Raw genomic sequence first — 20,261 nt, 5'->3', positions numbered from 1 at the left:
TCATCCCATGTAGTGATCCCTCTAATGACTAAGCCATTATAGATCGCTTCATGTTTTAGCCCATGGATGAATCTAATCAAGCAGTTGATTATTCAAATAGCGTTCATGCGAAAGGCAATGAGAGTTCAAATGCTTGAGACGGCTAATTAAATCTGTAACTAATTCCTCTTCTTCTCTCTGTGCTTTGTGTTGTGAAGCTACAGCCCATAAGACTCCTTCATGCACAAATTGCTTCAAGAACCATCTCCTAAGAGCGGTCAAGTTCAAGCGTTCCTCGACCTTGAGAGTTCTATACCAATCCCTAGCCTTACTGTCTAATGTTAGACTAAAGGTAATGGTATTGGAAGCCTCATTTTGTTCTCCTAGTGCCTCACACACTTGATCAAATACCTCCAAATGTCTCCTAGGATCACCATCTCCATTTAATTTATGAGTGAGCTTGCCTCTTTGGGCAACATTTCTATGGCTATGTCGACCACCATCTCTCACAAAAGACGCTATGCTCTTCGCTACCACTCTTCCTAGGGCTTGTGCAAAAGCAACTGGGCCTATGGGTAGAGCTGGTGTGCTAGCATAAATGGAGCAATGATGCTAGGAGGAGGCGCAACACGTGGCACTACATGAGGATACATTGGTCTAAACCATGGCTATGTCGACCACCATCTCTCACAAAAGACGCTATGCTCTTCGCTACCACTCTTCCTAGGGCTTATGCAAAAGCAACTGGGCCTATGGGTAGAGCTGGTGTGCTAGCATAAATGGAGCAATGATGCTAGGAGGAGGCGCAACACGTGGCACTACATGAGGATACATTGGTCTAAACCATGGTGGTGGTAGATATGCTACACAAGGTATGTGTCCTACTGGCGCCCCAGTAGTGCTTTAGTCATGTGGACATTAAGTGCAGTCGGTCTCGCAGCAAGAGTTGGTAGCACACTCACTCTAGGGAAGGGATGTTTCATGGATGCACTAGAATGAGATGTGACCCCTCTAGCAATGGCAATATTAGATATGCCATGTGCATGAGGGATCCATGTGTGAAGTGGTGGTGTCTACCATGGTAACCATGCGCATGTGGCTCAAAGGTAATAATGTGTCAGTCTTATATGTGCCATAGTTGGTGGTGTGGTGCTTACCACTGGATGAGGCAGTGTACTAGCAGTGTCTTAGGTGGGGATAACTCCACGATCTAAGAAGGTGAAGCTCATGCTAGTATACTCTTGAGTTCTTGCATGGCCTTGTGGGTTAGAAGATGTGGGTTGGTCCATGATATAATCAGGTGATACTACAAAAGTAGGATCCACTAGGCTCACAGGAGGTGTTACCATTTCAATCATTGTGGGCATTCTTGCTTTGGATGTCCCGACTTGCATCATAGGTCTTTGGATCCTTTCATGTTCAATGATCCTACATATGCAATCTAGATACCCTGCAATTTCCCCCCCTCTGTTGTGGCCCCAAATATTGATTGGACAATCCCTTCCCAACTAATATCATAAGCTTGGCATGTACCGAAATCCACAGGAGTTTATGTTGATACATCATACTTCCAATCATCTATAAACAGACGTTGACCCAATATTTGTAAGCTTAGCTCTTTCCTCAAGGTAGACACAATGTTATTTCTTGTGTCGAGACTATTAGGCAGTACTTGGGCAATCCTCACTTGGGACTTGTTTTGGATATACTGAGCTATTTGGACTGCTAATCATTATTGTGCCACTTGCAAAGTCTCTTCTTTCTTTGTTGTAGCAGTCTAGATTAGTGCCTCTAGTGCCTGCACTTCTTCTAATGTTCTACCATCATACATAAGCACTATGCGCACGGGTGGTTCGATGGTCACAGTTGTAGTAGGTGCAACAGGAGGTGTATGGACAAGAATATCAACGTGAACGCTCCTTGCTTGTAACGATGAGAGTACACCAGGTGTCTCGTCTCTCTAGAGTTTACCTCAACTCCTTCATCATGTGATTTATATGTAGTAAGATTTAGTTCAGAGATAACAATTGAGGCCGAACCTCTGAGGTAGTTAGCTAAGCGATCAAGAAGAGTGGTAGCTAGCCTGACTGGTGAGGATTCTCACTTCTTAGGACTAGGGATCCTTCCATTGACTCAAATCAGACAAAGTATCACTAGTCCCTATTGTGCAGGTCCTTGTACAATGCTAAACTGGGTTCCAAACGAAAGTCTTGAGTTTAGTGTAAGCTGGTACGCACCTAGCTGCTCGATAGACATACTATCGCCTAAATAGGCCTCTAATACACATTCAAACCGTAAGTGCATGTGATTTAAAGCTAGTCAAGGGCAAAGGAGCTGAATGGCCAAATTTATTAATTTTTTTATTTTTACATTTTTAAATATTAAACTTGTCCAAAGTGGGTTTCATATAGTTTTAAATACTTTGGAAAGGGTTGTGCATGCACATTTTCGAGCCAACCAGAGACTGTTGTCTATAGTTGTGAGTCCCTTATAAAAAATTATAAATTTTTAAGGTTTTGTGTCAAGTGCGCCAAAAATGATCGCGACCTAATAAGCAAACTCCTGCATGCACTTTTCAAATAACTTTTTTTTGTCCCTAGACCTTTTACCTTTTACTCTCTTTTTTTTTCTTTTTTTCTTTTTTTTCTTTTTTTTAACTTTTTACGTTTTCGATTTATGGTTTTCAATTTACGGTTTACGTTTACTCGTCAAAAAAGAGTATTCCCGGAATCTTTATCTTAGGCCTGCATCCATTAAATGCCTCCAACCACTCAAAACTTATCCAAAAATGGATATTGACAGGCTTTTGGGCTAGTGGCCTAAAAGCCTACACACATTACATACAACCAATCAATCAAGTCTAGCATCGGGTGGCTCAAATTAAAGGGAGATTAAGCTAACTTAATCTATGTTAATTATCCTAATGCAAAAATGCAAAAAACCTGTAAAACATAAAATTTAATCCGCCTTGCAAATCCTCCTCGAATTTCTATTTTAATCCGAATTTCTCCATATAAAGAGTCTAAATCGAGATAAACCATATGCCCAAAAATTGATTTTAAGGTCTATTTACCTAGATTAATTCAATTTCATGCCCAATTTACTGTTTTTCATTTTCAAAATTAAAGAAATACAAAAAATATAAAAATATAAAAATTAACTAAATCATGAAATGTAGAATTGAAAAACACAGTTTTTATAGAACTGGACTAAAACTAAACACAGATTTACAAATTAAAAAACAAAATGCGACAAGAAACATAAATAGTACAACAAAATAGATAAACTTTCGAGATTTTTCTTATGTTCCTTAACAAAAAAAAAAATCACAAAAATGAACCACACAAGCATTCAAGATGCAATATGGCTATGCAGTGGGACTATTCCCTGGCAGCAGCACCACTTATAGAAGGCCCTTGTGCCATGGAAAAGGCGTAGGAAACAACCACTTGTCATGGAGCTTTGCCCAACCACACTTGGGAGCATAAAACAGCTCAACCAAGAAGCTAATATTCTATGACCTAGCTCACAAATTCAAAGACAAGGTGTGTCACTCACCTCGTGAATACCTGTGTTTGGGATCCTCGTAGGTCGCACCATTCCATAGGAGCAACCAAGAGCTCCACTCCATTACCGCCCTCCTGCACTCCAAACACAGCTCGACCCTCCTGGCACTCAATCTCACAGACTCACTCTCTCTCTCTCTCATCCATGCAATGAGCACTCAAGAGCTCAAATCGAAATAGGCAAGCAAGACACAAGAGAGCAAGAGAGTAGAGACGAAGAGAACTCTATTGATTGTGCATAAGAGAATGCTTGGTGAGAATACAAATTGACTCTTATCTTACTCCCAAGCATTCACACCTTGGTCGACCATACTTAAAATATAGGTCCATGGCTATCCAAGGCCACCTAGGCTTGTGCAAACACTTAATCTAAGCATGCAATCTCCATAATTAATCCCATGGCGTGCATTTCATAGACAAGACAATTGCACACGTAAAATATAAAATATTATTATTCTTAATGCCAACGACCAAATGAAGTGACAGTTGCCAATGGATGGCGTCGACGTTGGAGCATGTTAACCCTCATTGGATCTCTCTCTAGCGTCAATGCCATCCATCGGCAACCGTCACTTCATTTGGCCATTGGCATTAAAGATACTAATATTGTATATTTTACGTGTGCGCTTGTCCATGAAAGGCATGCCACGAGATTAATTATGGAAATTTCATGCTTAGATTAAAGTGTTTGCACAAACCTACGCGGCCTTGGATAGCCATGGACCTATATTTTAAGTTTGGCCGACCAAGGTGTGAATGCTTGGAACCAAGATAAGGGCCAATTTGTATTCGCACCAGGCATTCTCTTATGCACAATCAAAAGAGTGCTCGTCTTCTCTACTCTCTTGCTCTCTTGTGTTTTTTGCTTGCCTATTTTGATTTGAGCTCGTGTGCTCATTGCATGTGTGTGAGAGAGAGTGAGAGTGTGTGAGATTGAGTGCTAAGAGAGTCGAGCTACATTTGGAATGCAGAGGTGGCGGTGGAGTGTAGCTGTCGGGTGCTCATGTGGCGGCACAACCTACAAGCACAAACAAGTATTCACGAGGTGAGTGAAACACCCTGCCCCTATATTTGTGAGCTGTTTTATGCTCCTAAGTGTAGTTGGGCAACGCTCCATGACAAGTGGTTGTTTCCTACGTCTTTTCCATGGCATAAGGGCCTTCCACCAACCTTCGTCTCCGACGCTCCCTGCCCCACCTCCTTCGGAGCCTGCTCTCACCCCTCTCTCTACCTCTCCTGAGCATTCCCACCACCCTCCAGCCACGCCAGACCCGAAGCGGAGGTAGCTAGCGAGTTCAATCCGCCGCTTGATTCATCGCTTCTCTCAACCGGTAGAGATTACCATTGCCAGTTCCAAGGTGAGGGATCTCCCACCAACAAAGTCGCCATGTGGTGCCCAGGGGTCCTAGGGCAACTAGTGGATTACAATTTGTTTCGACGTCTCCTTATCAAATGAACTGTTATTTTTTAGGAGACGGTGTCTCCCACTCAGATTTGTGTGGTGTTTCATCACTCCAGGCCCTCCATACCAATGAGTAGCATGATGATCTTCTCCCTCTCCTCGAGTGCACCTCGAGGATGGATTGGGACACGGAGTCGGTGTCTGCCACCATCCAGGGGCGGGCAGTTGAGCTCTCTCATCATCTAGATGATCTACACATCATTGATGTGCTTACCTATCTTGGCCCTTAGCTCGGAGCCAGGATGCTCAGGACATAGAGATCAACATGGGGAGAAGGTGTTCTCTAGCTTGGAGGTGTTGCTCTTTGTTCTCCTTCATATCTCAATAGCAGTACCCCTTCTCCCTCCTACAGACACTTGCATTATTGCAACATGTGGAGCTCAAATTATGCTTACTCCCAAGCTCGGACAGAGTGGCGTCACATGGAGGATAGGATTTGCACCCACCTGGCGCGCCTTCGTCCTAGAACTGATTGTGATTACTCCCCATCGAAACCAACGCCCAAAAGTCTTTGAGTGGAGGGCAGTTCTAATAGTTCTGCTTCCCACAAAGATTAGATATGCAGATTGCCTCGTGCAACATCTAGGGTTTGGAGGGCCCAGTGTTTTCAGAGGCGTGGCATCCTTAGAGGAGAGCTCCATAAAGCAGCACTTGGCAAGACCCATTGATATCCTCTTCCTCTAGGAGCACCATCTTTCAAAGGGGCGTACCCACCCCACTGTGGGAAGATTTTACTAGGCACGAGTCACACTTTCTGGTCTCCCTCTTTTGGTCCCTTTCTGTATTTCTATCAGCACAGCTCTTGCCGGTAATTGGCTCAGGCATCATTGACACTGGTCGGGCCATCAGGACTAGCGAGGATTGTGTGGGCTTTCTAAATGTACATGCTTCGAACGTCACTGCACAAGTAGAGCCACCTTATAGAGTACAATTCATCGCGAGTCCCTTCCACAACACACAGATTTTTGGTGCATGGGTGGGGACTTCAACATAATAGAGTCGACAGAGGATAGACTCCGAGGAGGCATGGTACAGTTTCTGGCTCAGAGTACTTTCCTTGGGAGGAGTTGATCATGGCTCTTAGGGGATAGGAGAGGAGCATTCGCCGAGGCCCTGCTTCTCTTCAACGACTTCAAGAGATCTCCCCACATAGCACGTGGATTGATGGTCAGCTCGATGCCGCACGTACAGAGCTCAAATCCATAGAGGAGCGGAGGGTGGAGTATAGATACCATGCCAGAACTTCCTTCTGGATCTAGGCCAGAGATACAGTCACTAGGGATTTCCTTGAGATTGCAAGCCCCCACCATAGTCGGAGATATGGTATTTGCAAGTTGCGAGGCTAGGATGGATCTATTGTTTCCGAAACACGCCCCCCCACCCCCCAATGTCAGAGCCATAGCCACATATTTTTTTAGATCCCTTCTCACGGGTGCCCCATTATCCTCATAGGTGGTGGATGCGAGAGGGCATATCTGGCAGCACATGAGAGGTGGTTTTCCCCGCTCTCCGGACTTTCCTATTGCCTCTTGAGGACCTGGCGGAGGTCTTGATGGCTCTTCCTAGGAGAAAATGCCTGGGAGAAGACGAGCTTCCTATCTCCTTTTTTCTTCGTCACTAGGATCTCATGGAAGGCGGCCTTCGAGCAACCTTCAACGAGATTACGACACGGGTGCCATGCCATAGCTTTCAAAGGGTTTCATTTATTTCATTCCTAAGAAGGGTGGTGACAGATTTGAGATTGGAGACCCATCGCCCTCCTCGGACCACCTACAAAAATTTTGGCCAAGGCCATCAGCCGGAGACTTTAGCCCTTCCTAACTTGATTCATGATACTCAAACAAGTTTTGTTCAGGATCGGAGCATTTCGGACATCATCTTCACTTTTTAGGAGGCGACAACTTCGGCCAGCATATGGCAGCAAGATCTCATTGTGCTCCTGCTAGATTTCGAGAAAGCCTATGATAGAGTTGACTGGGGCTTTCTGGAGGGCACGATGTACCGGATGGGTTTCCCGGAGGAGTGGATCCATGGCGTTTCTGGACTTTACGCTGCCTCTCATAATCAGGTTCTCATTCAGGGAGCCGGAGGTGATGGGTTTTCCCTTTCTCACTCAGTTTGGCAGGGCTACCCTCTAGCACCCTATCTATTTCTATTTGTCACCGAGGCCATCAATAGATTTCTCTTAGCTCACAAGATTGGGCTCCAAGGATTGCATCTCCCCATCCGTACTCAGGAGTTGCTAGACTCCCGGGCATGCATCAGTCAATTTCAGAGGTTGATCCACAATTTTTTGTGGACTGGCAGCAATGGGAGGCCTTCCCGGGACAAGGTGGCTTGGAGAGTGATCATACATTCGTGCCGCAAAGGGGGACTAGGCATCATCGACCCCGCCATTCAAAGTCATGCCCTGTTGGGCAAGTTGATTGTTAGAGGACTTCTTCCAGGTGGCGGGTCATGGAAGGATTTCCTCGTGGCCAGGATTTCAGCTCGTACACTGAGTCTGGGGGCCCTTGGCCGCAGAGCATTAGATGGATCTTCGTGGAGATGTGGGCCCACGTTTTTAGCCAACTAGTGGAGCCTTTGGTGTAGTCTATCGTTAAAGAAAAGGACGTCTCAACTTCAACAAAAAACCAACTGAATTTTTGGTTGAAGCATTCTTTGGGATATCAGGAGGAAGCATGTATGTTTCTAATAAAATATATTTCCAAAACATTACGGTGTACTTGTGGAAGCCTTTGTAAGAACCTATATTTCCCAAACACCAAGGGTAATACAATCCCTTTGTAAATTCGAGATGCTATTGATGTCCTACACTAATTTCAGATGCTATTGATGCTATCCTGAACTAGTTTGTGCTGCAGCCTGTACTGCACTTCCTTTTGTAGAGTTTAGATAAATTTGGGATGCTATTGATGGACCACGGTTTACTGAACTAATTTGTGCTGCACCACACTCCCTTTTCTAGAGTTTTGAGAAATGTTGGGTGGTTTACAACAATCCAGCAACCCAATCCATGGGTGATCTTTCACTCATTTGTCTTTACTCGCCCAATTTATTTTAGACCCCATAGCTTTATTGCATTAAGGGCACGTTGATCAGGTAACCAAGGTATCAAAATAGCAATAGCATGCTCCCCAAGAATAAACTCCTATGAGCAATTGGTTTTAAATATAAATATAGTTGCAAGCAAGCAAGCACAAATAAATGCTTTTGTGTATATAGAATACAGATATGTCAATATATAAAATATTTTAGGCCTTGTAAATAGCTAGGGCAAAACGCCCACAAATTGATATGGTTTAGGTCAGAATCGGAGGACAAAAACCAGTCCATGCATAGCCTAACATCTCACAGCATTCACATAGTTGGTAACATGGTTGGTAAAGTCAAGAGGAGGAAGATTGAAGCCCGCTAGAGCAGTAAGGCTTTAAAGAAGTGAGCCAGCTTCCACTATTTTACTTGCTGGCGCTCGCTGACGCCGCTCCACATGTGATGTTGGGAACCAACCACACTTTGCTTTGCATTCTCCCTCAGACCAGCCAGTTGGAGAGACCTGTAAGCATGCATCTTAGAAATCTCTCTCTCTCTCTCTCTCTCTCTCTCTCTCTCTCTCTTCGAACCTGTGTCTTCGAACCTGTTGTCGCCTCTCTTCAAACCTGTGTCGCCTCCTCTCTCTCTCTCTTCGAACCTGTGTCTTCGAACCTGTGTCGCCTCTCTCTCTTCGAACCTGTGTCGCCTGTGTCTTCGAACCTGGTGTCGCCTCTCTCTTCGAACCTGTGTCGCCTCCTCTCTCTCTCTTCGAACCTGTGTCGCCTCCTCTCTCTTCAAACCTGTGCCTCCTCTCTCTTTGCTGCCCCCTCTTCCTTTCTCTCTCTTCGCTCATCCAGCGAGTTTTCAGCAAATGATGAACCATTATTTTGTCCATATATGGAAAAGTGGATTGTAGTCTTCTTGGATAACCTATATGGTATTCTTGGATGACCTACTTATCTATAGTAGGTAATTTGAAGAGCATGTGCAGCATCTCAGGGTCATCTTGGAGATTCTAAGACAAGACAACATTTATGCAAAAGAGTCAAAAGTGTGACTTCTTTAAACAAGAACTTCTGTATCTCAGTCATATCATCTATGTTGATGGTATACAAATAAACCCGGATAAGATACAGGAGATTCTTGAATAGCCTATTCCATGGACGATTAAGCAAGTGCAATCTTTTTTGGGTTTCACTGGCTTTTCTGGGAAGCTCATTCAAGCTTACACCAAGATTGCAACCCCAATGACTCAGCTTCTAAAGGGGATGAGATGCAAGAAAGGAAAGGTATGCCCTCCAGTGGTTTGAATTGAGAAACTAAATCAATGTTTTAGGACACTGAAGGAGCTAGTTACCTTAGTACCTATTTTATTGGCCACATATGAAATCCCGTGTGGAGGAATATGAGTGAAAGTGTACGCAATGTCAACTCAATAAGACTAAAAGGCTTAGAGCCACAGGTATGCTACATCCACTATAGATTCCAAAGAAAAAGTGGCAAAGTATCTCTATGAATTTTGCAATTGGATTACCTAGGACAAGTAGGGGCCATGATTTAATCTACCAATTAACTAAGATGGCTAGGTTTCTACCTACTAAGTGTCATGTACACAGTGTGTATCTACCATGTGCTACACGCACACAAGACTAGCTTCGAGGTTTGGGGAAGCTTGGAGCTAGGCAGGCTGATTGGCGAGCTGAGTTAGGGATAGACTAATGGGCGGGCACTCAAGTATGGACGGGCAGGCGCCCAAGTGTCGACGGCCGATGACCGGCCAAGAGCCTATAAAAGGGTGGCCAAGGTTAGTCATTAGATATATAGAGTCTCGCGTGATTTCTGAGAGCTCTATCGTCTTGGAGCCTAGATCTAGTGCAGACGTGCACCTGCTTTACGCAGCCGAGGCCGGCAGTAATCTCGAGGCCCACGAGGGTAGCTTCGTGGCCGTATGGAACATCGCAAGGAGGAGAGGGAGATTGGTCGGTACGTCAACCTAGTTAGCTCAGCTCGTGGCTCGGTGGGGACAGCCAAGACTGTGGGCTTGCCCACGGCTATCATGGTTGGGAGGTGAGTCAGGCCTGCACCCCCTTGTTGTTTGTTTGTTTGCAGGTTTCGAGTTTCGTACCAGGAGCGTTCTACAAGGAGATCCGGTGGGGATTTGACAGTGGTATCAGAGCATGCCTTGTGAACGAGCAAGTCGGTAGGTAGAGAAGATGAGGTCGAAGAAAGGTATGTGTTCAAAAAGCTTGCTGTTTTTCTGTGCATACTGCTGTTTTTCAGATTCAGTATGTTGTTTTCTTCATCATAGGAACCCGTGATGATAGCGATTGTGGTCTAGAAAGGGTTGTTTGCTTTGCAAAGAAGAGGAAAGATGTTTGAACTGTATAACCAGTTTCAGGTGAGGGAAAAAAAAAGCACGTTGCTTTTGGTTGTTCGTAACAGAAAGAGAGAGAGAGAGAGAGAGAAAGTCGCTGGTTGTCGTTGTGTGTCGTTTGTACAGCTGGCCGAGTACTGTTGTACTGGTTGTAGGCGCAAGTGAGTAGGCGGTCAGGCTTTCATAGGCGGCCAGCAGGCTGGCGGGCGCCTAGGCCTACGCAGCCAGGCACCCAGGCCTACCCAAGCGGCCAGCACGCCGGCGGGCGCCTAGGCCTACGCAACCAGGCGGCCAGGCCTACCCACGCGGCCAGCAGGCTGGCGGGCGCCTAGGCCTACGCAGCCAGGCGGCCAACAGGCTAGCGGGCGCCTAGGCCTACGCAGCCATGCGGGCAGGCCTACGCGTAGGCTGGCGCAGGCCAGTGCAGGCCACCTGTGCCAACTCAGGCGCCGGCAAGAAAGCAAGCGACAGCAGAAAGTTGGGGACGGCAGCATTCAACCGGCAGCGCTAATCCGGGAGGGAAGGAGAAAAAACAAAAAACAAAAAACATTCGGCGCTTTTGTTTTTTTTAGATTAAACTTTTTTTTTAAAGGTTTAAAGGTGTTTTTTTTTTAAGAAAACAGAATATATATATCCATATATATATATATATATATATAAAAACACAAAAGCAAAAGCTCAAGTAGCTTTTGGGGATAGTTATATAAACCCCTTAAGTGGGCTTCTTGCCACACATCTCTCAAGTTTTCAAGCTCTCAAGCTCAGTTCCCTTGCACTTTTATTGTGCAAAGATCGAATTTTCTTTCTACTTGCCCTCTTCACGATGTCGACCCAAGAATCGGAGTTGGAGCCCCTTGTCGAACGCGAAGGCTTGCCGGCTACGGAAGATACCGATGCCGATCTTTTTGACGATTATGTGTCAAAATCAGATTTCCAAGAGTTCAAAGTAGCTATCGAAGCTTCTTCTTCGGAACGTCAGGCACAAATTGCCGCCCAAATGCAAGCCTTACAGAACTCCATCTCTCTCTTGACCACTACCCTCTCTACTCTTTTGGGTATGGATACCTTGGCCTCTGCTTTAGACCCCAACATTACTCCGGAACTGTTCGGGGGCGAGCAAAAGCAGTGTACCAAGGAGATCGTGGACACTTGGCTACATAAGTGGCAGGTCCATTTTCAGTTTCATCCATATGATGATGGAAAAAAGATCCCGCTAGCAGTAGGTTTCCTCTCAGGCAAAGCTTTGCTTTGGTGGAAGGAACTCAACCCTAAGCCAACAACTTGGGCACAATTCGAAGACGTCTTCAAGAAGGAATTCCTCAAGAAAGAGGATGATTATGATGTTGTTGCCCGGTTTTCAGCTTTGACCATGATCTCGCAGCACCTCACTTATGAGGTCTACCTCCAGAAGTTTAGGGACTTGCAGATAAAAGCTACAAAGATGGATCCCACTACTCTTTTGGGGTTCTTCATAGCTGGTTTACAAGACTCATACCATTTACAAGTTAAAAATAACAAATGCAAAACATTGGACGAAGCCATTCATTCAGCTCGTATCTATGATGATACAATGGTCTCTTCCAAGTCGAAACCCGTTACCGAGCAGGGGAACAAGCATAAACGAAAGTTCTCTGCACCTATGGCTAACACGACTGGAGGAAAGTCTTCGGACCAACCTTCGAAGAATTCAAGTTCGACACTAGCGAAGAAGAAACGACTCCTTAGGGCTTTAAAGCTCAAGAAGGAAGGACGTTGTTTTATCTACGAAGAAAAAGGACACATGCGTAACGAGTGCCCAAAGCAAAAGGGTGCAAAGACCAACGCAGGACCCAAGCCAAAGGCAGCTAAGCAGTTGTCTTTGACAGGTACGTCAGTTACTGTACTTTCTCGCCCTGGTACATGTTCTGATTGTCTGTTCAACTCTAAAGTATTTGGCTTGCATGATCTTCTCCGAGTTTATGGAGAAGTGAATGGCCATAAAATTCACATTCTTCTAGACCCTGGCAGCTCACACAACTTTGTTAACTACAAACTTGTGCAGAAATTGAGTCTTGATACGACACCCAGCGATCATATCTATGAGGTCATCTACCTGCGGGAAGGCAAGTATGGGATCGAAAGGTGGAGATGCTTCCAATCCAGATTCAGGACTACAAAGATACTCTGGAATGCTATGTTATGCACCTAGAAAATGTAGACTTGTTATTAGGGATTGAGTGGTTTAAGACTCTTCAAGTCCAGATAGATTGGTCTAGTCATATTTTTTGTTTTTAGCATAAGGACATCCAGTATAGTATTTTAGGTGATTGTATTCATCCCTCTTAGGGACCTCTTGTAAATACAGTTGATTTTGGAAATATAATGGATTCTTCTTTGTATACCGCTTTCCATTGTGTATTGATTCCACTTTCTTCCTTTCTCATCCCTTCCATTGATGTAAATGAATTAAGTGTGTTTGAAAGCAAAGGATTACAGAAGATACTTGATTCGTTTCAAGATGTATTTCCTAAGGAACTGCCATCGGGTTTACCACCTGAACGGGCCATAGATCATCGTATTGACTTGATCCCTGGTGCTCATCCTGTCAGTATTCCACCTTACAGGATGAGCCAAGCTGAGGAAGATAAGTTGGCTAAACAACTCGAAGATTATTTGAGAATGGACCAGATCCGTCCAAGTAAATCACCTTGGGGTGCACCTGTGTTGCTTAGGAGAAAGAAGGACAACACCTGGAGAATGTGTATAGATTACAAGAGATTGAACAAGCTGACCATTAAGAACCGTTATCCTCTCCCTAGATCAGATTACCTGATTGACCGGTTAGTAGAAGCGAAATAATTTCACGAAGATAGATTTACGTACTGGCTATCACCAGATACGTATTCATGAAAGGCATGTCGAAAGAACCACCTTTCGAACTAGGTATGACCATTACGAGTTTCTCGTATTACCTTTTGGGTTAACCAATGCTCCAGCCACTTTCCAGCAAATGATGAACGATCTTTTTCGTGAACATTTGGAAAAATTTGGTGTTCCTGGATGATATTTTGATATATAGTCGTACTCTTGAGGATCATGTTCGACACCTCACGATTGTCTTATCTATTTTAAGACAGAATCAACTATATGCTAAGTTAAGTAAATGTGAGTTTTTTATGACAGACATCATTTACTTGGGACACAAGATCACTAGAGATGGATTGAGCATTGACTATGACCGAGTTCATGCTGTGATTCATGCTCTCAAGGTTTGGAGACATTATTTATATAGCTCCAAGTTTGTGGTATTGACTGATCATCAGTCAATCAAGTATGTGTGTGACGCGGATGATTTGAGAGGAAGGAAAGCTCGTTGGGCTGAGTTAATGCAAGATTTTGATTTTGAGATCTGTTATCGGAAAGGGTCCATAAATAGTGTTGCAGATGCGCTTAGTCGAATTAGAGAAGTGAATACTTTGTCGTTCACCGAGATTTCTACTGACTTATTTCAGTCATTGCGAGGGCTTTGCAGGATTGATAAATATTTTGGTCCATTTTGGCAGAAGATCCAGAACGGGAGCTCATTGATTGACCAAGACTCAATGACTGAGCAATCTACCATTCAGGCTGCGGGAGGCCAGTGGATGATTCGGAATGGTTTACTATTCCGTAATGACAAAATTTGTGTACCACAAATCCCGGACATTAGGTCCAAGATTCTTAAGGAGTGTCACGACGCCCCTTCTGCTGGACACCCGGGGGTACACAGGACGCTATCGTTAGTGAAACACACTTTTTATTGGCCAAAGATGAAAGGGTATGTAGAAGATTATGTTCTCAAGTGTCAAATTTGTCAAGCAAATAAAGCTGAACGCTTTAGACAGGCTGGGTTGTTGCATCCTTTGCAAATTCCAGGTAATAAATGGAAAAGTATTTCTATGGATTTTATTACCGGATTGCCAAGAACACATCAAGGCCACGATTCTATTTGGGTTGTGGTAGATCGCTTGACAAAAATGGCTAGATTTTTACCGACCCGGAAGACTATTACAGCTACGCAATTAGCACGGCAGTTTATCAAGCCATTGTTTAGACTGTACGGGTTACCACAGGACATAGTCAGTGATAGGGACTCTAAGTTTACGAGTGATTTTTGGAAACTTGTTTTTGAGAAGTTGGAAACAACTTTGAATTTGAGTTCCTCGGATCATCCTCAATCTGATGGCCAGACTAAAAGAGTGAATCAGATTTTGGAGCATATGCTTCGAGCATATGTATCCAAAAGACAGAGTTCATGGGAGGATTATCTTCCTATGTTAGAATTTGCATATAACAGTCCTAAGCATACGAGTACAGGTTTTAGTCCTTTCATGCTTATGTATGGTTTTCAACCTAGATCACCTGTTACAGTAGGATTCTCAGGACTTCAACATGATGCAGCACGTAATTTTTTGCAAGATATGCAAGAAATGTTACATGTTGCGAAGGAATCTATTAGAAGTGCTCAAGACCGAGACAGATTTTATTCTAATAGACATCGTTCACCCAGAGAGTTCTCTGAACGATGGTGTATTTGCGAGTTCCGAAAGATTCCGAGACTTTACGGACAGGTCGATCTCCGAATTTATCCCCTAGATACTGTGGACCATTTCATATTACACGAAGGATTGGTTCAGTTGCATATGAATTGGATTTGCCTTCTCATGTGAAAGTTCATCCTGTATTTCATGTTAGTAGACTTAAGGAAGTACTGGGTGGAACAGACCAGTTAGTTACTCCCCAAGAAATTATAGATGTCGAGGATATGACATTTGTTCCGCACGTACCTGAAAAGATTCTTGGATTTCGTAAAAGAAGATTGCGTAATACGCTTATCACGGAATACAAGATCAAGTGGAAGGATCGTGTTGAGAAGGACGCTACATGGGAGACATTGACTACTCTTCAGAGAGATTACCCTGGCCTTTTAGTGAGCTCAGGAGTGAGCTCTTCGAGGAAGGGGAGTATGTCATGTGCACAGTGTGTATCTACCGTGTGCTACACGCACACAAGACTAGCTTCGAGGTTTGGGGAAGCTTGGAGCTAGGCAGGCTGATTGGCGAGCTGTGTTAGGGATAGACTAACGGACGGGCACCCAAGTATGGACGAGCGGGCGCCCAAGTGTGGACGCCCGATGACCGGCCAAGAGCCTATAAAAGGGTGGCCAAGGTTAGTCATTAGATATATAGAGTCTCGCGTGATTTCTAAGAGCTCTATGGTCTTGGATCCTGGATCTAGTGCACACATGCACCTGCTTTACGCAGCCGAGGCCGGCAGCAATCTCGAGGCCCGCGAGGGTAGCTTCGTGGCGGTATGGGACGTCGCGAGGAGGAGATTGGTCGGTACATCAACCTAGTTAGCTCAGCTCGTGGCTTGATGGGGACAGCCAAGACTGTGGGCTTGCCCACGGCTGTCATGGTTGGGAGGTGAGTCAGGCCTGCACCCCCTTGTTGTTTGTTTGTTTGCAGGATTCGAGTTTCGTACCAGAAGCGTTCTACGAGGAGATCCGGTGGGGATTTGACACTAAGTCAAATGTGAAGAGCCATGAATTGGCTGAACTCTTTATAAAGCAATTGCAAAAGCACTATAGGTTGCCATAGAAGATTCTCAATGACCAACATCCCAAATTCACTATACAATTTTGGCAATCAGTGTTCTCCAAATTGAAAACACGCTTTCCTAAGATGGATTGAAACCAGCCTGACGGGCGGTGAAACAAACACTCGCACATAAAACACTTCAACGCCATTGAGAACCTAGAAAAGGAAAACAAACAGGGGGAGCTAGAGTGCTCCTGCAAACAGTACACAGACACCGATTGGCCCCAAAACGCAGTGGCGCCCCTTGCGGTATTTCTTTAATTGATCATAAGAGCTTTGATTACAATAAGGCTGGAAACTCAGCCGTCACAGTAGAACCCCTGAAGCCTGCAAAGAACCTGCATCATGGCTTCTTGTCCACTAGGCATCCACAAACAAGTCCAGCAATTGTTCACATCGAAAGACTCTCTCACATTGAGTCTGCATACAAAAGCTTTCTCCCATGATCAGGGCTGCCACAACCATCCATAGCCTCTCACACTATGAACAGCATCACACCCTGACACATCCAGTGCTCCTGCATCACAACACAGACTCCCAAACTGTCTCTCAAAAGAGAACTCGTATCACAGCACAGCATACCATACAGTCGACACACCTGTACCAACCCTCTCTACCTTCCAAGGGTACTATCCATCTCTGTCATGGATTCCCTGTCCCTTGCCCAATCAATAGCAAGGCTGTACCAAACATGTGTCCACTCCTGTACCTTCTGCCTGCATGTGACCTATCTCCTGGAGAAACCCAAAAACATGTTTCCTCGAGAAGCCTACGACTTGTTTCCACATGAAACCTTTAGGCCTGTTTCCCTTTGAAACTTCTGTCCTGTTCCATACAGAACCATTCATGGCACCATTCAACAACAGTGCCAACAACGGCATACATCAAGTTACCTGTTCCCTCATGAAACATTAGGAAACATAGAGATGCCCATAACTGTAGGTCCCTCTGTTCCTTTCTAGCAGGAAGAAAACAATCTGCTCCATGAGCACGCAGCCATGCGAGCTTGCATCACTCCCATGCCAAGAAACATAACCAAGTGACCTGTACTTGCGGCCAGTAACCCAAGTACAAAGCTGAATTTGCAGCCAAACAAAAACAGCCCATAAACAGTCCTCAAACTGATCTCAAAACAGTCCCGAACCCAAAGCAAAGAGAAGCCGAAAGTTCCATCAGTTGAACGCCATCGACATGATGTCTATGTTCATGAAAAACCAGCCCCTCCTTTCAAATAGTGTGCAGTTGTCTCTTGTATCAGCTGTCGTACAGCAGCCGCTTGTACCAGCTGTACCTGTCCGTACACATATGCCTGCAGTCGTGCAATCGTACACCTGAATCTGCAGCCATACAGCTGAACTCCTGGACTGTACCTGCAGCTATACCTGCCTGCGCCGCCTGCACCTGTAGCAGCCTGACCTGTGCCGCCTGTACCTGCAGCCACCGTACACTGTACCTGCTGTCCGTACAATGCTGTACGGCCTGGCTGTACGGCCTGATCTTCAACAACTCACAGCAGCCACACCTTCTCCAGCAGTCGACTTGTACCTGCAACAGTCGTACACTGTACCTGCAGCAGTCGTACACTGGACCTGCAGCAGTCGTACAGATCTGCACTGGCTCTTTTGTGCGCAGCCAAAAACCAGCAGCCCCATATGCAGTCGACTTCTCCTCTCTTCCACACATGAGAACTAGCAACCCCCCCCCCCAAAAAAGCTAGCGAGAGGGAGAAGAGAGTCGTGGGCCTCCAAAAGTGGAGTAGCCTCTATAAATTGCTAAGTGGCCTCCTAAGATTTTAAAACCTTTTATAACTTTAATTTTTGCCCACCAAGGTTTATAAAACCTTTTTAAATTAAAGTCTCTTTGCCCCCTTCACATTTGGGGTTGTCCACACATGGGCTCCCTTTAAATCTGATGCCATTCACACTGTCCACCATGTCCCCGTGCACACCTGCATACTGTCCAGAGAAAAACACAGGGTCGTGACATACCCCCCTCTTGAAAAATGGCAAGTGTCCTCGATTGCACTCAATGGCACAGTAAAGCATCTTATGAGCAAAGACACCCCATACGACAAAAACAATGGCCCTCCAATGCATCTGGATGATAAAACAATCATCCTGCACAATAAGCCACACTGTCACACCAAAGTGACAAACACCTCTTGCTTGTTCCTTCAGAACCTACAGCAAAAGTCTAAAATCAAATGGAAACACGTTAACTGTGTTAGCCAAAAACAAAACCATGCATCATTCTACATATGACACACATATGCATGACACACATATGCATTCGCAAACAATATGCTCCTCAAAATGCTCTACCTACTCCAAAGTAACAGTCTAAGGGCTGCTCGCAAGCCTTACGCCCATGGGCATCCCGCAGGACCCACGACTGATGGTACAACATGAGCATATGAAAGCACTCAATGCATCCAAACACTACATCCACTAAGTACTTCCCACATATGTCTCATGGCCATCCCGCAGGAGTCACACCCAATGATGCATCCATGAACATAATAAAGCACTTGATGTACATACATGCAGCACACGACACAATGCAGAGTATTTCCCAATGTATTCTCAATGGTACCAAGATCCAATGGCACCAGAATACAAAAATACCTCTACCTCAAAAAGTGTATGCATACATGCACAAATAGGGTTCAATCCATATATGAACCAAACCAACTCTAGGACTGCTCGCAAGACTTATGCCCTCCATAGAGTTATCCATAGTTGCAGTCATAGTTCAAGGTACGGCCGACTGTGAACCAGACCCAACTTTACCATCTCATGTGTCTAGAACACAAGATCATAGAAGTCCCATAAGCAGATGTACTGTCAGCCTCAGTACCTTCGGGTGAATACAAAGATGTCACCAAGTGACTCCTAGATGACAACTGAGCCTGTCTGTAACAAGGTGCTACCCCCCTCTTGAGCATCAGGCAATGCTCCAGACCTACGCTCTGCTGAACCTGAATGAGCCGTAACAAGAAAAGACTCCAACTCAAAGGCATCAAGATAAAGCTGCAAATCTTGAGGTGAATCTGCTAAGTCACCCTCCTCCATCCACTTCACATCCATCAGTGAACCTCCTCCATCCACTTCACATCCATCAGTGAACAGCTCTTGAACTTCACAGGATAGCGATGGGAAACTTTACCCTGTACCTCTCTTTCCTTATGTGCCAGTATCTGCTCGGGAATAAGAACCTCGTCAAGTTCCTCCACTTCCATCTGAGCCTCTTCTGATACATCCTCAGGCACCCAAAACCTGCTTGCACTCCACCCAAGTGGTAAGCACAAGTCCTCGATGAAGCATAGTAGATCACCACTGCTAAACATAGAAAGAAACTGTCTTCCGAACCCATGAAGCCTCTATGAAGATACGACCGGTGACAAAGTGTCAAAAGCCATAGCCTTCAACGCATCTCCTGCACCATAACACTTCAACTGCTTCTTGTTCCTGACCGACTACTTCTTGTCCTTCGTGTCTTTTCTCCTGAGCTTCATCTTCAGCTCTTGCTCTTCACCTCATATACACAAAGACACACAATCCTGCACTGTGTCGTGCACTTCCTTTTCACTTTCCTCATGTTGAAGCTTTTGATGTGACTCTCATGAGACAACCACGAGCTCGCCCCCTTAGGAAAGTTGGCGATTGTCCCGGCAAACGGAACCTTGAAACCAGCCTGACGGGCGGTGAAACAAACACTCGCACATAAAACACTTCAACGCCATTGAGGACCTAGAAAAGGAAAACAAACACGGGGAGCTAGAGTGCTCCTGCAAACAGTACACAGACACCGATTGGCCCCAAAACGCAATGGCGCCCCTTGCGGTATTTCTTTAATTGATCATAAGAGCTTTGATTACAATAAGGCTGGAAACTCAGCCGTCACAGTAGAACCCCTGAAGCCTGCAAAGAACCTGCATCATGGCTTCTTGTCCACTAGGCATCCACAAACAAGTCCAGCCATTGTTCACATCGAAAGACTCTCTCACATTGAGTCTGCATACAGAAGCTTTCTCCCATGATCAGGGCTGCCACAACCATCCATAGCCTCTCACACTATGAACAGCATCACACCCTAACACATCCAGTGCTTCTGCATCACAACACAGACTCCCAAACTGTCTCTCAAAAGAGAACTCGTATCACAGCACAGCATACCATACAGTCGACACACCTGTACCAACCCTCTCTACCTTCCAAGGGTACTATCCA

General features: G+C 45.1%; 1 protein-coding gene across 1 annotated transcript in view; it reads right to left on the bottom strand.

Moving 5' to 3' along the window:
• Positions 1-8,156: 8,156 nt before the first annotated feature.
• LOC147622690 (SH3 domain-containing protein 2-like) overlaps positions 8,157-20,261 on the bottom strand; it is an 80,396-nt gene continuing 68,291 nt past the window's right edge. The window contains exon 11 of the mRNA XM_086822298.1: positions 8,157-8,563. Coding sequence (XP_086678424.1) covers positions 8,438-8,563 — 126 coding nt within the window. The 3' untranslated portion in view covers positions 8,157-8,437. The remainder of the gene's footprint in view (positions 8,564-20,261) is intronic.

This window comes from Cibotium barometz, chromosome 28, assembly GCF_041138505.1.
Source record: "Cibotium barometz isolate CiBa-2024 chromosome 28, ASM4113850v1, whole genome shotgun sequence".
NCBI lineage: Eukaryota > Viridiplantae > Streptophyta > Polypodiopsida > Cyatheales > Cibotiaceae > Cibotium > Cibotium barometz.
The sequence above is the reverse complement of the archived record's forward strand: the minus strand, read 5'-3'. Positions and strand labels throughout refer to the sequence as shown.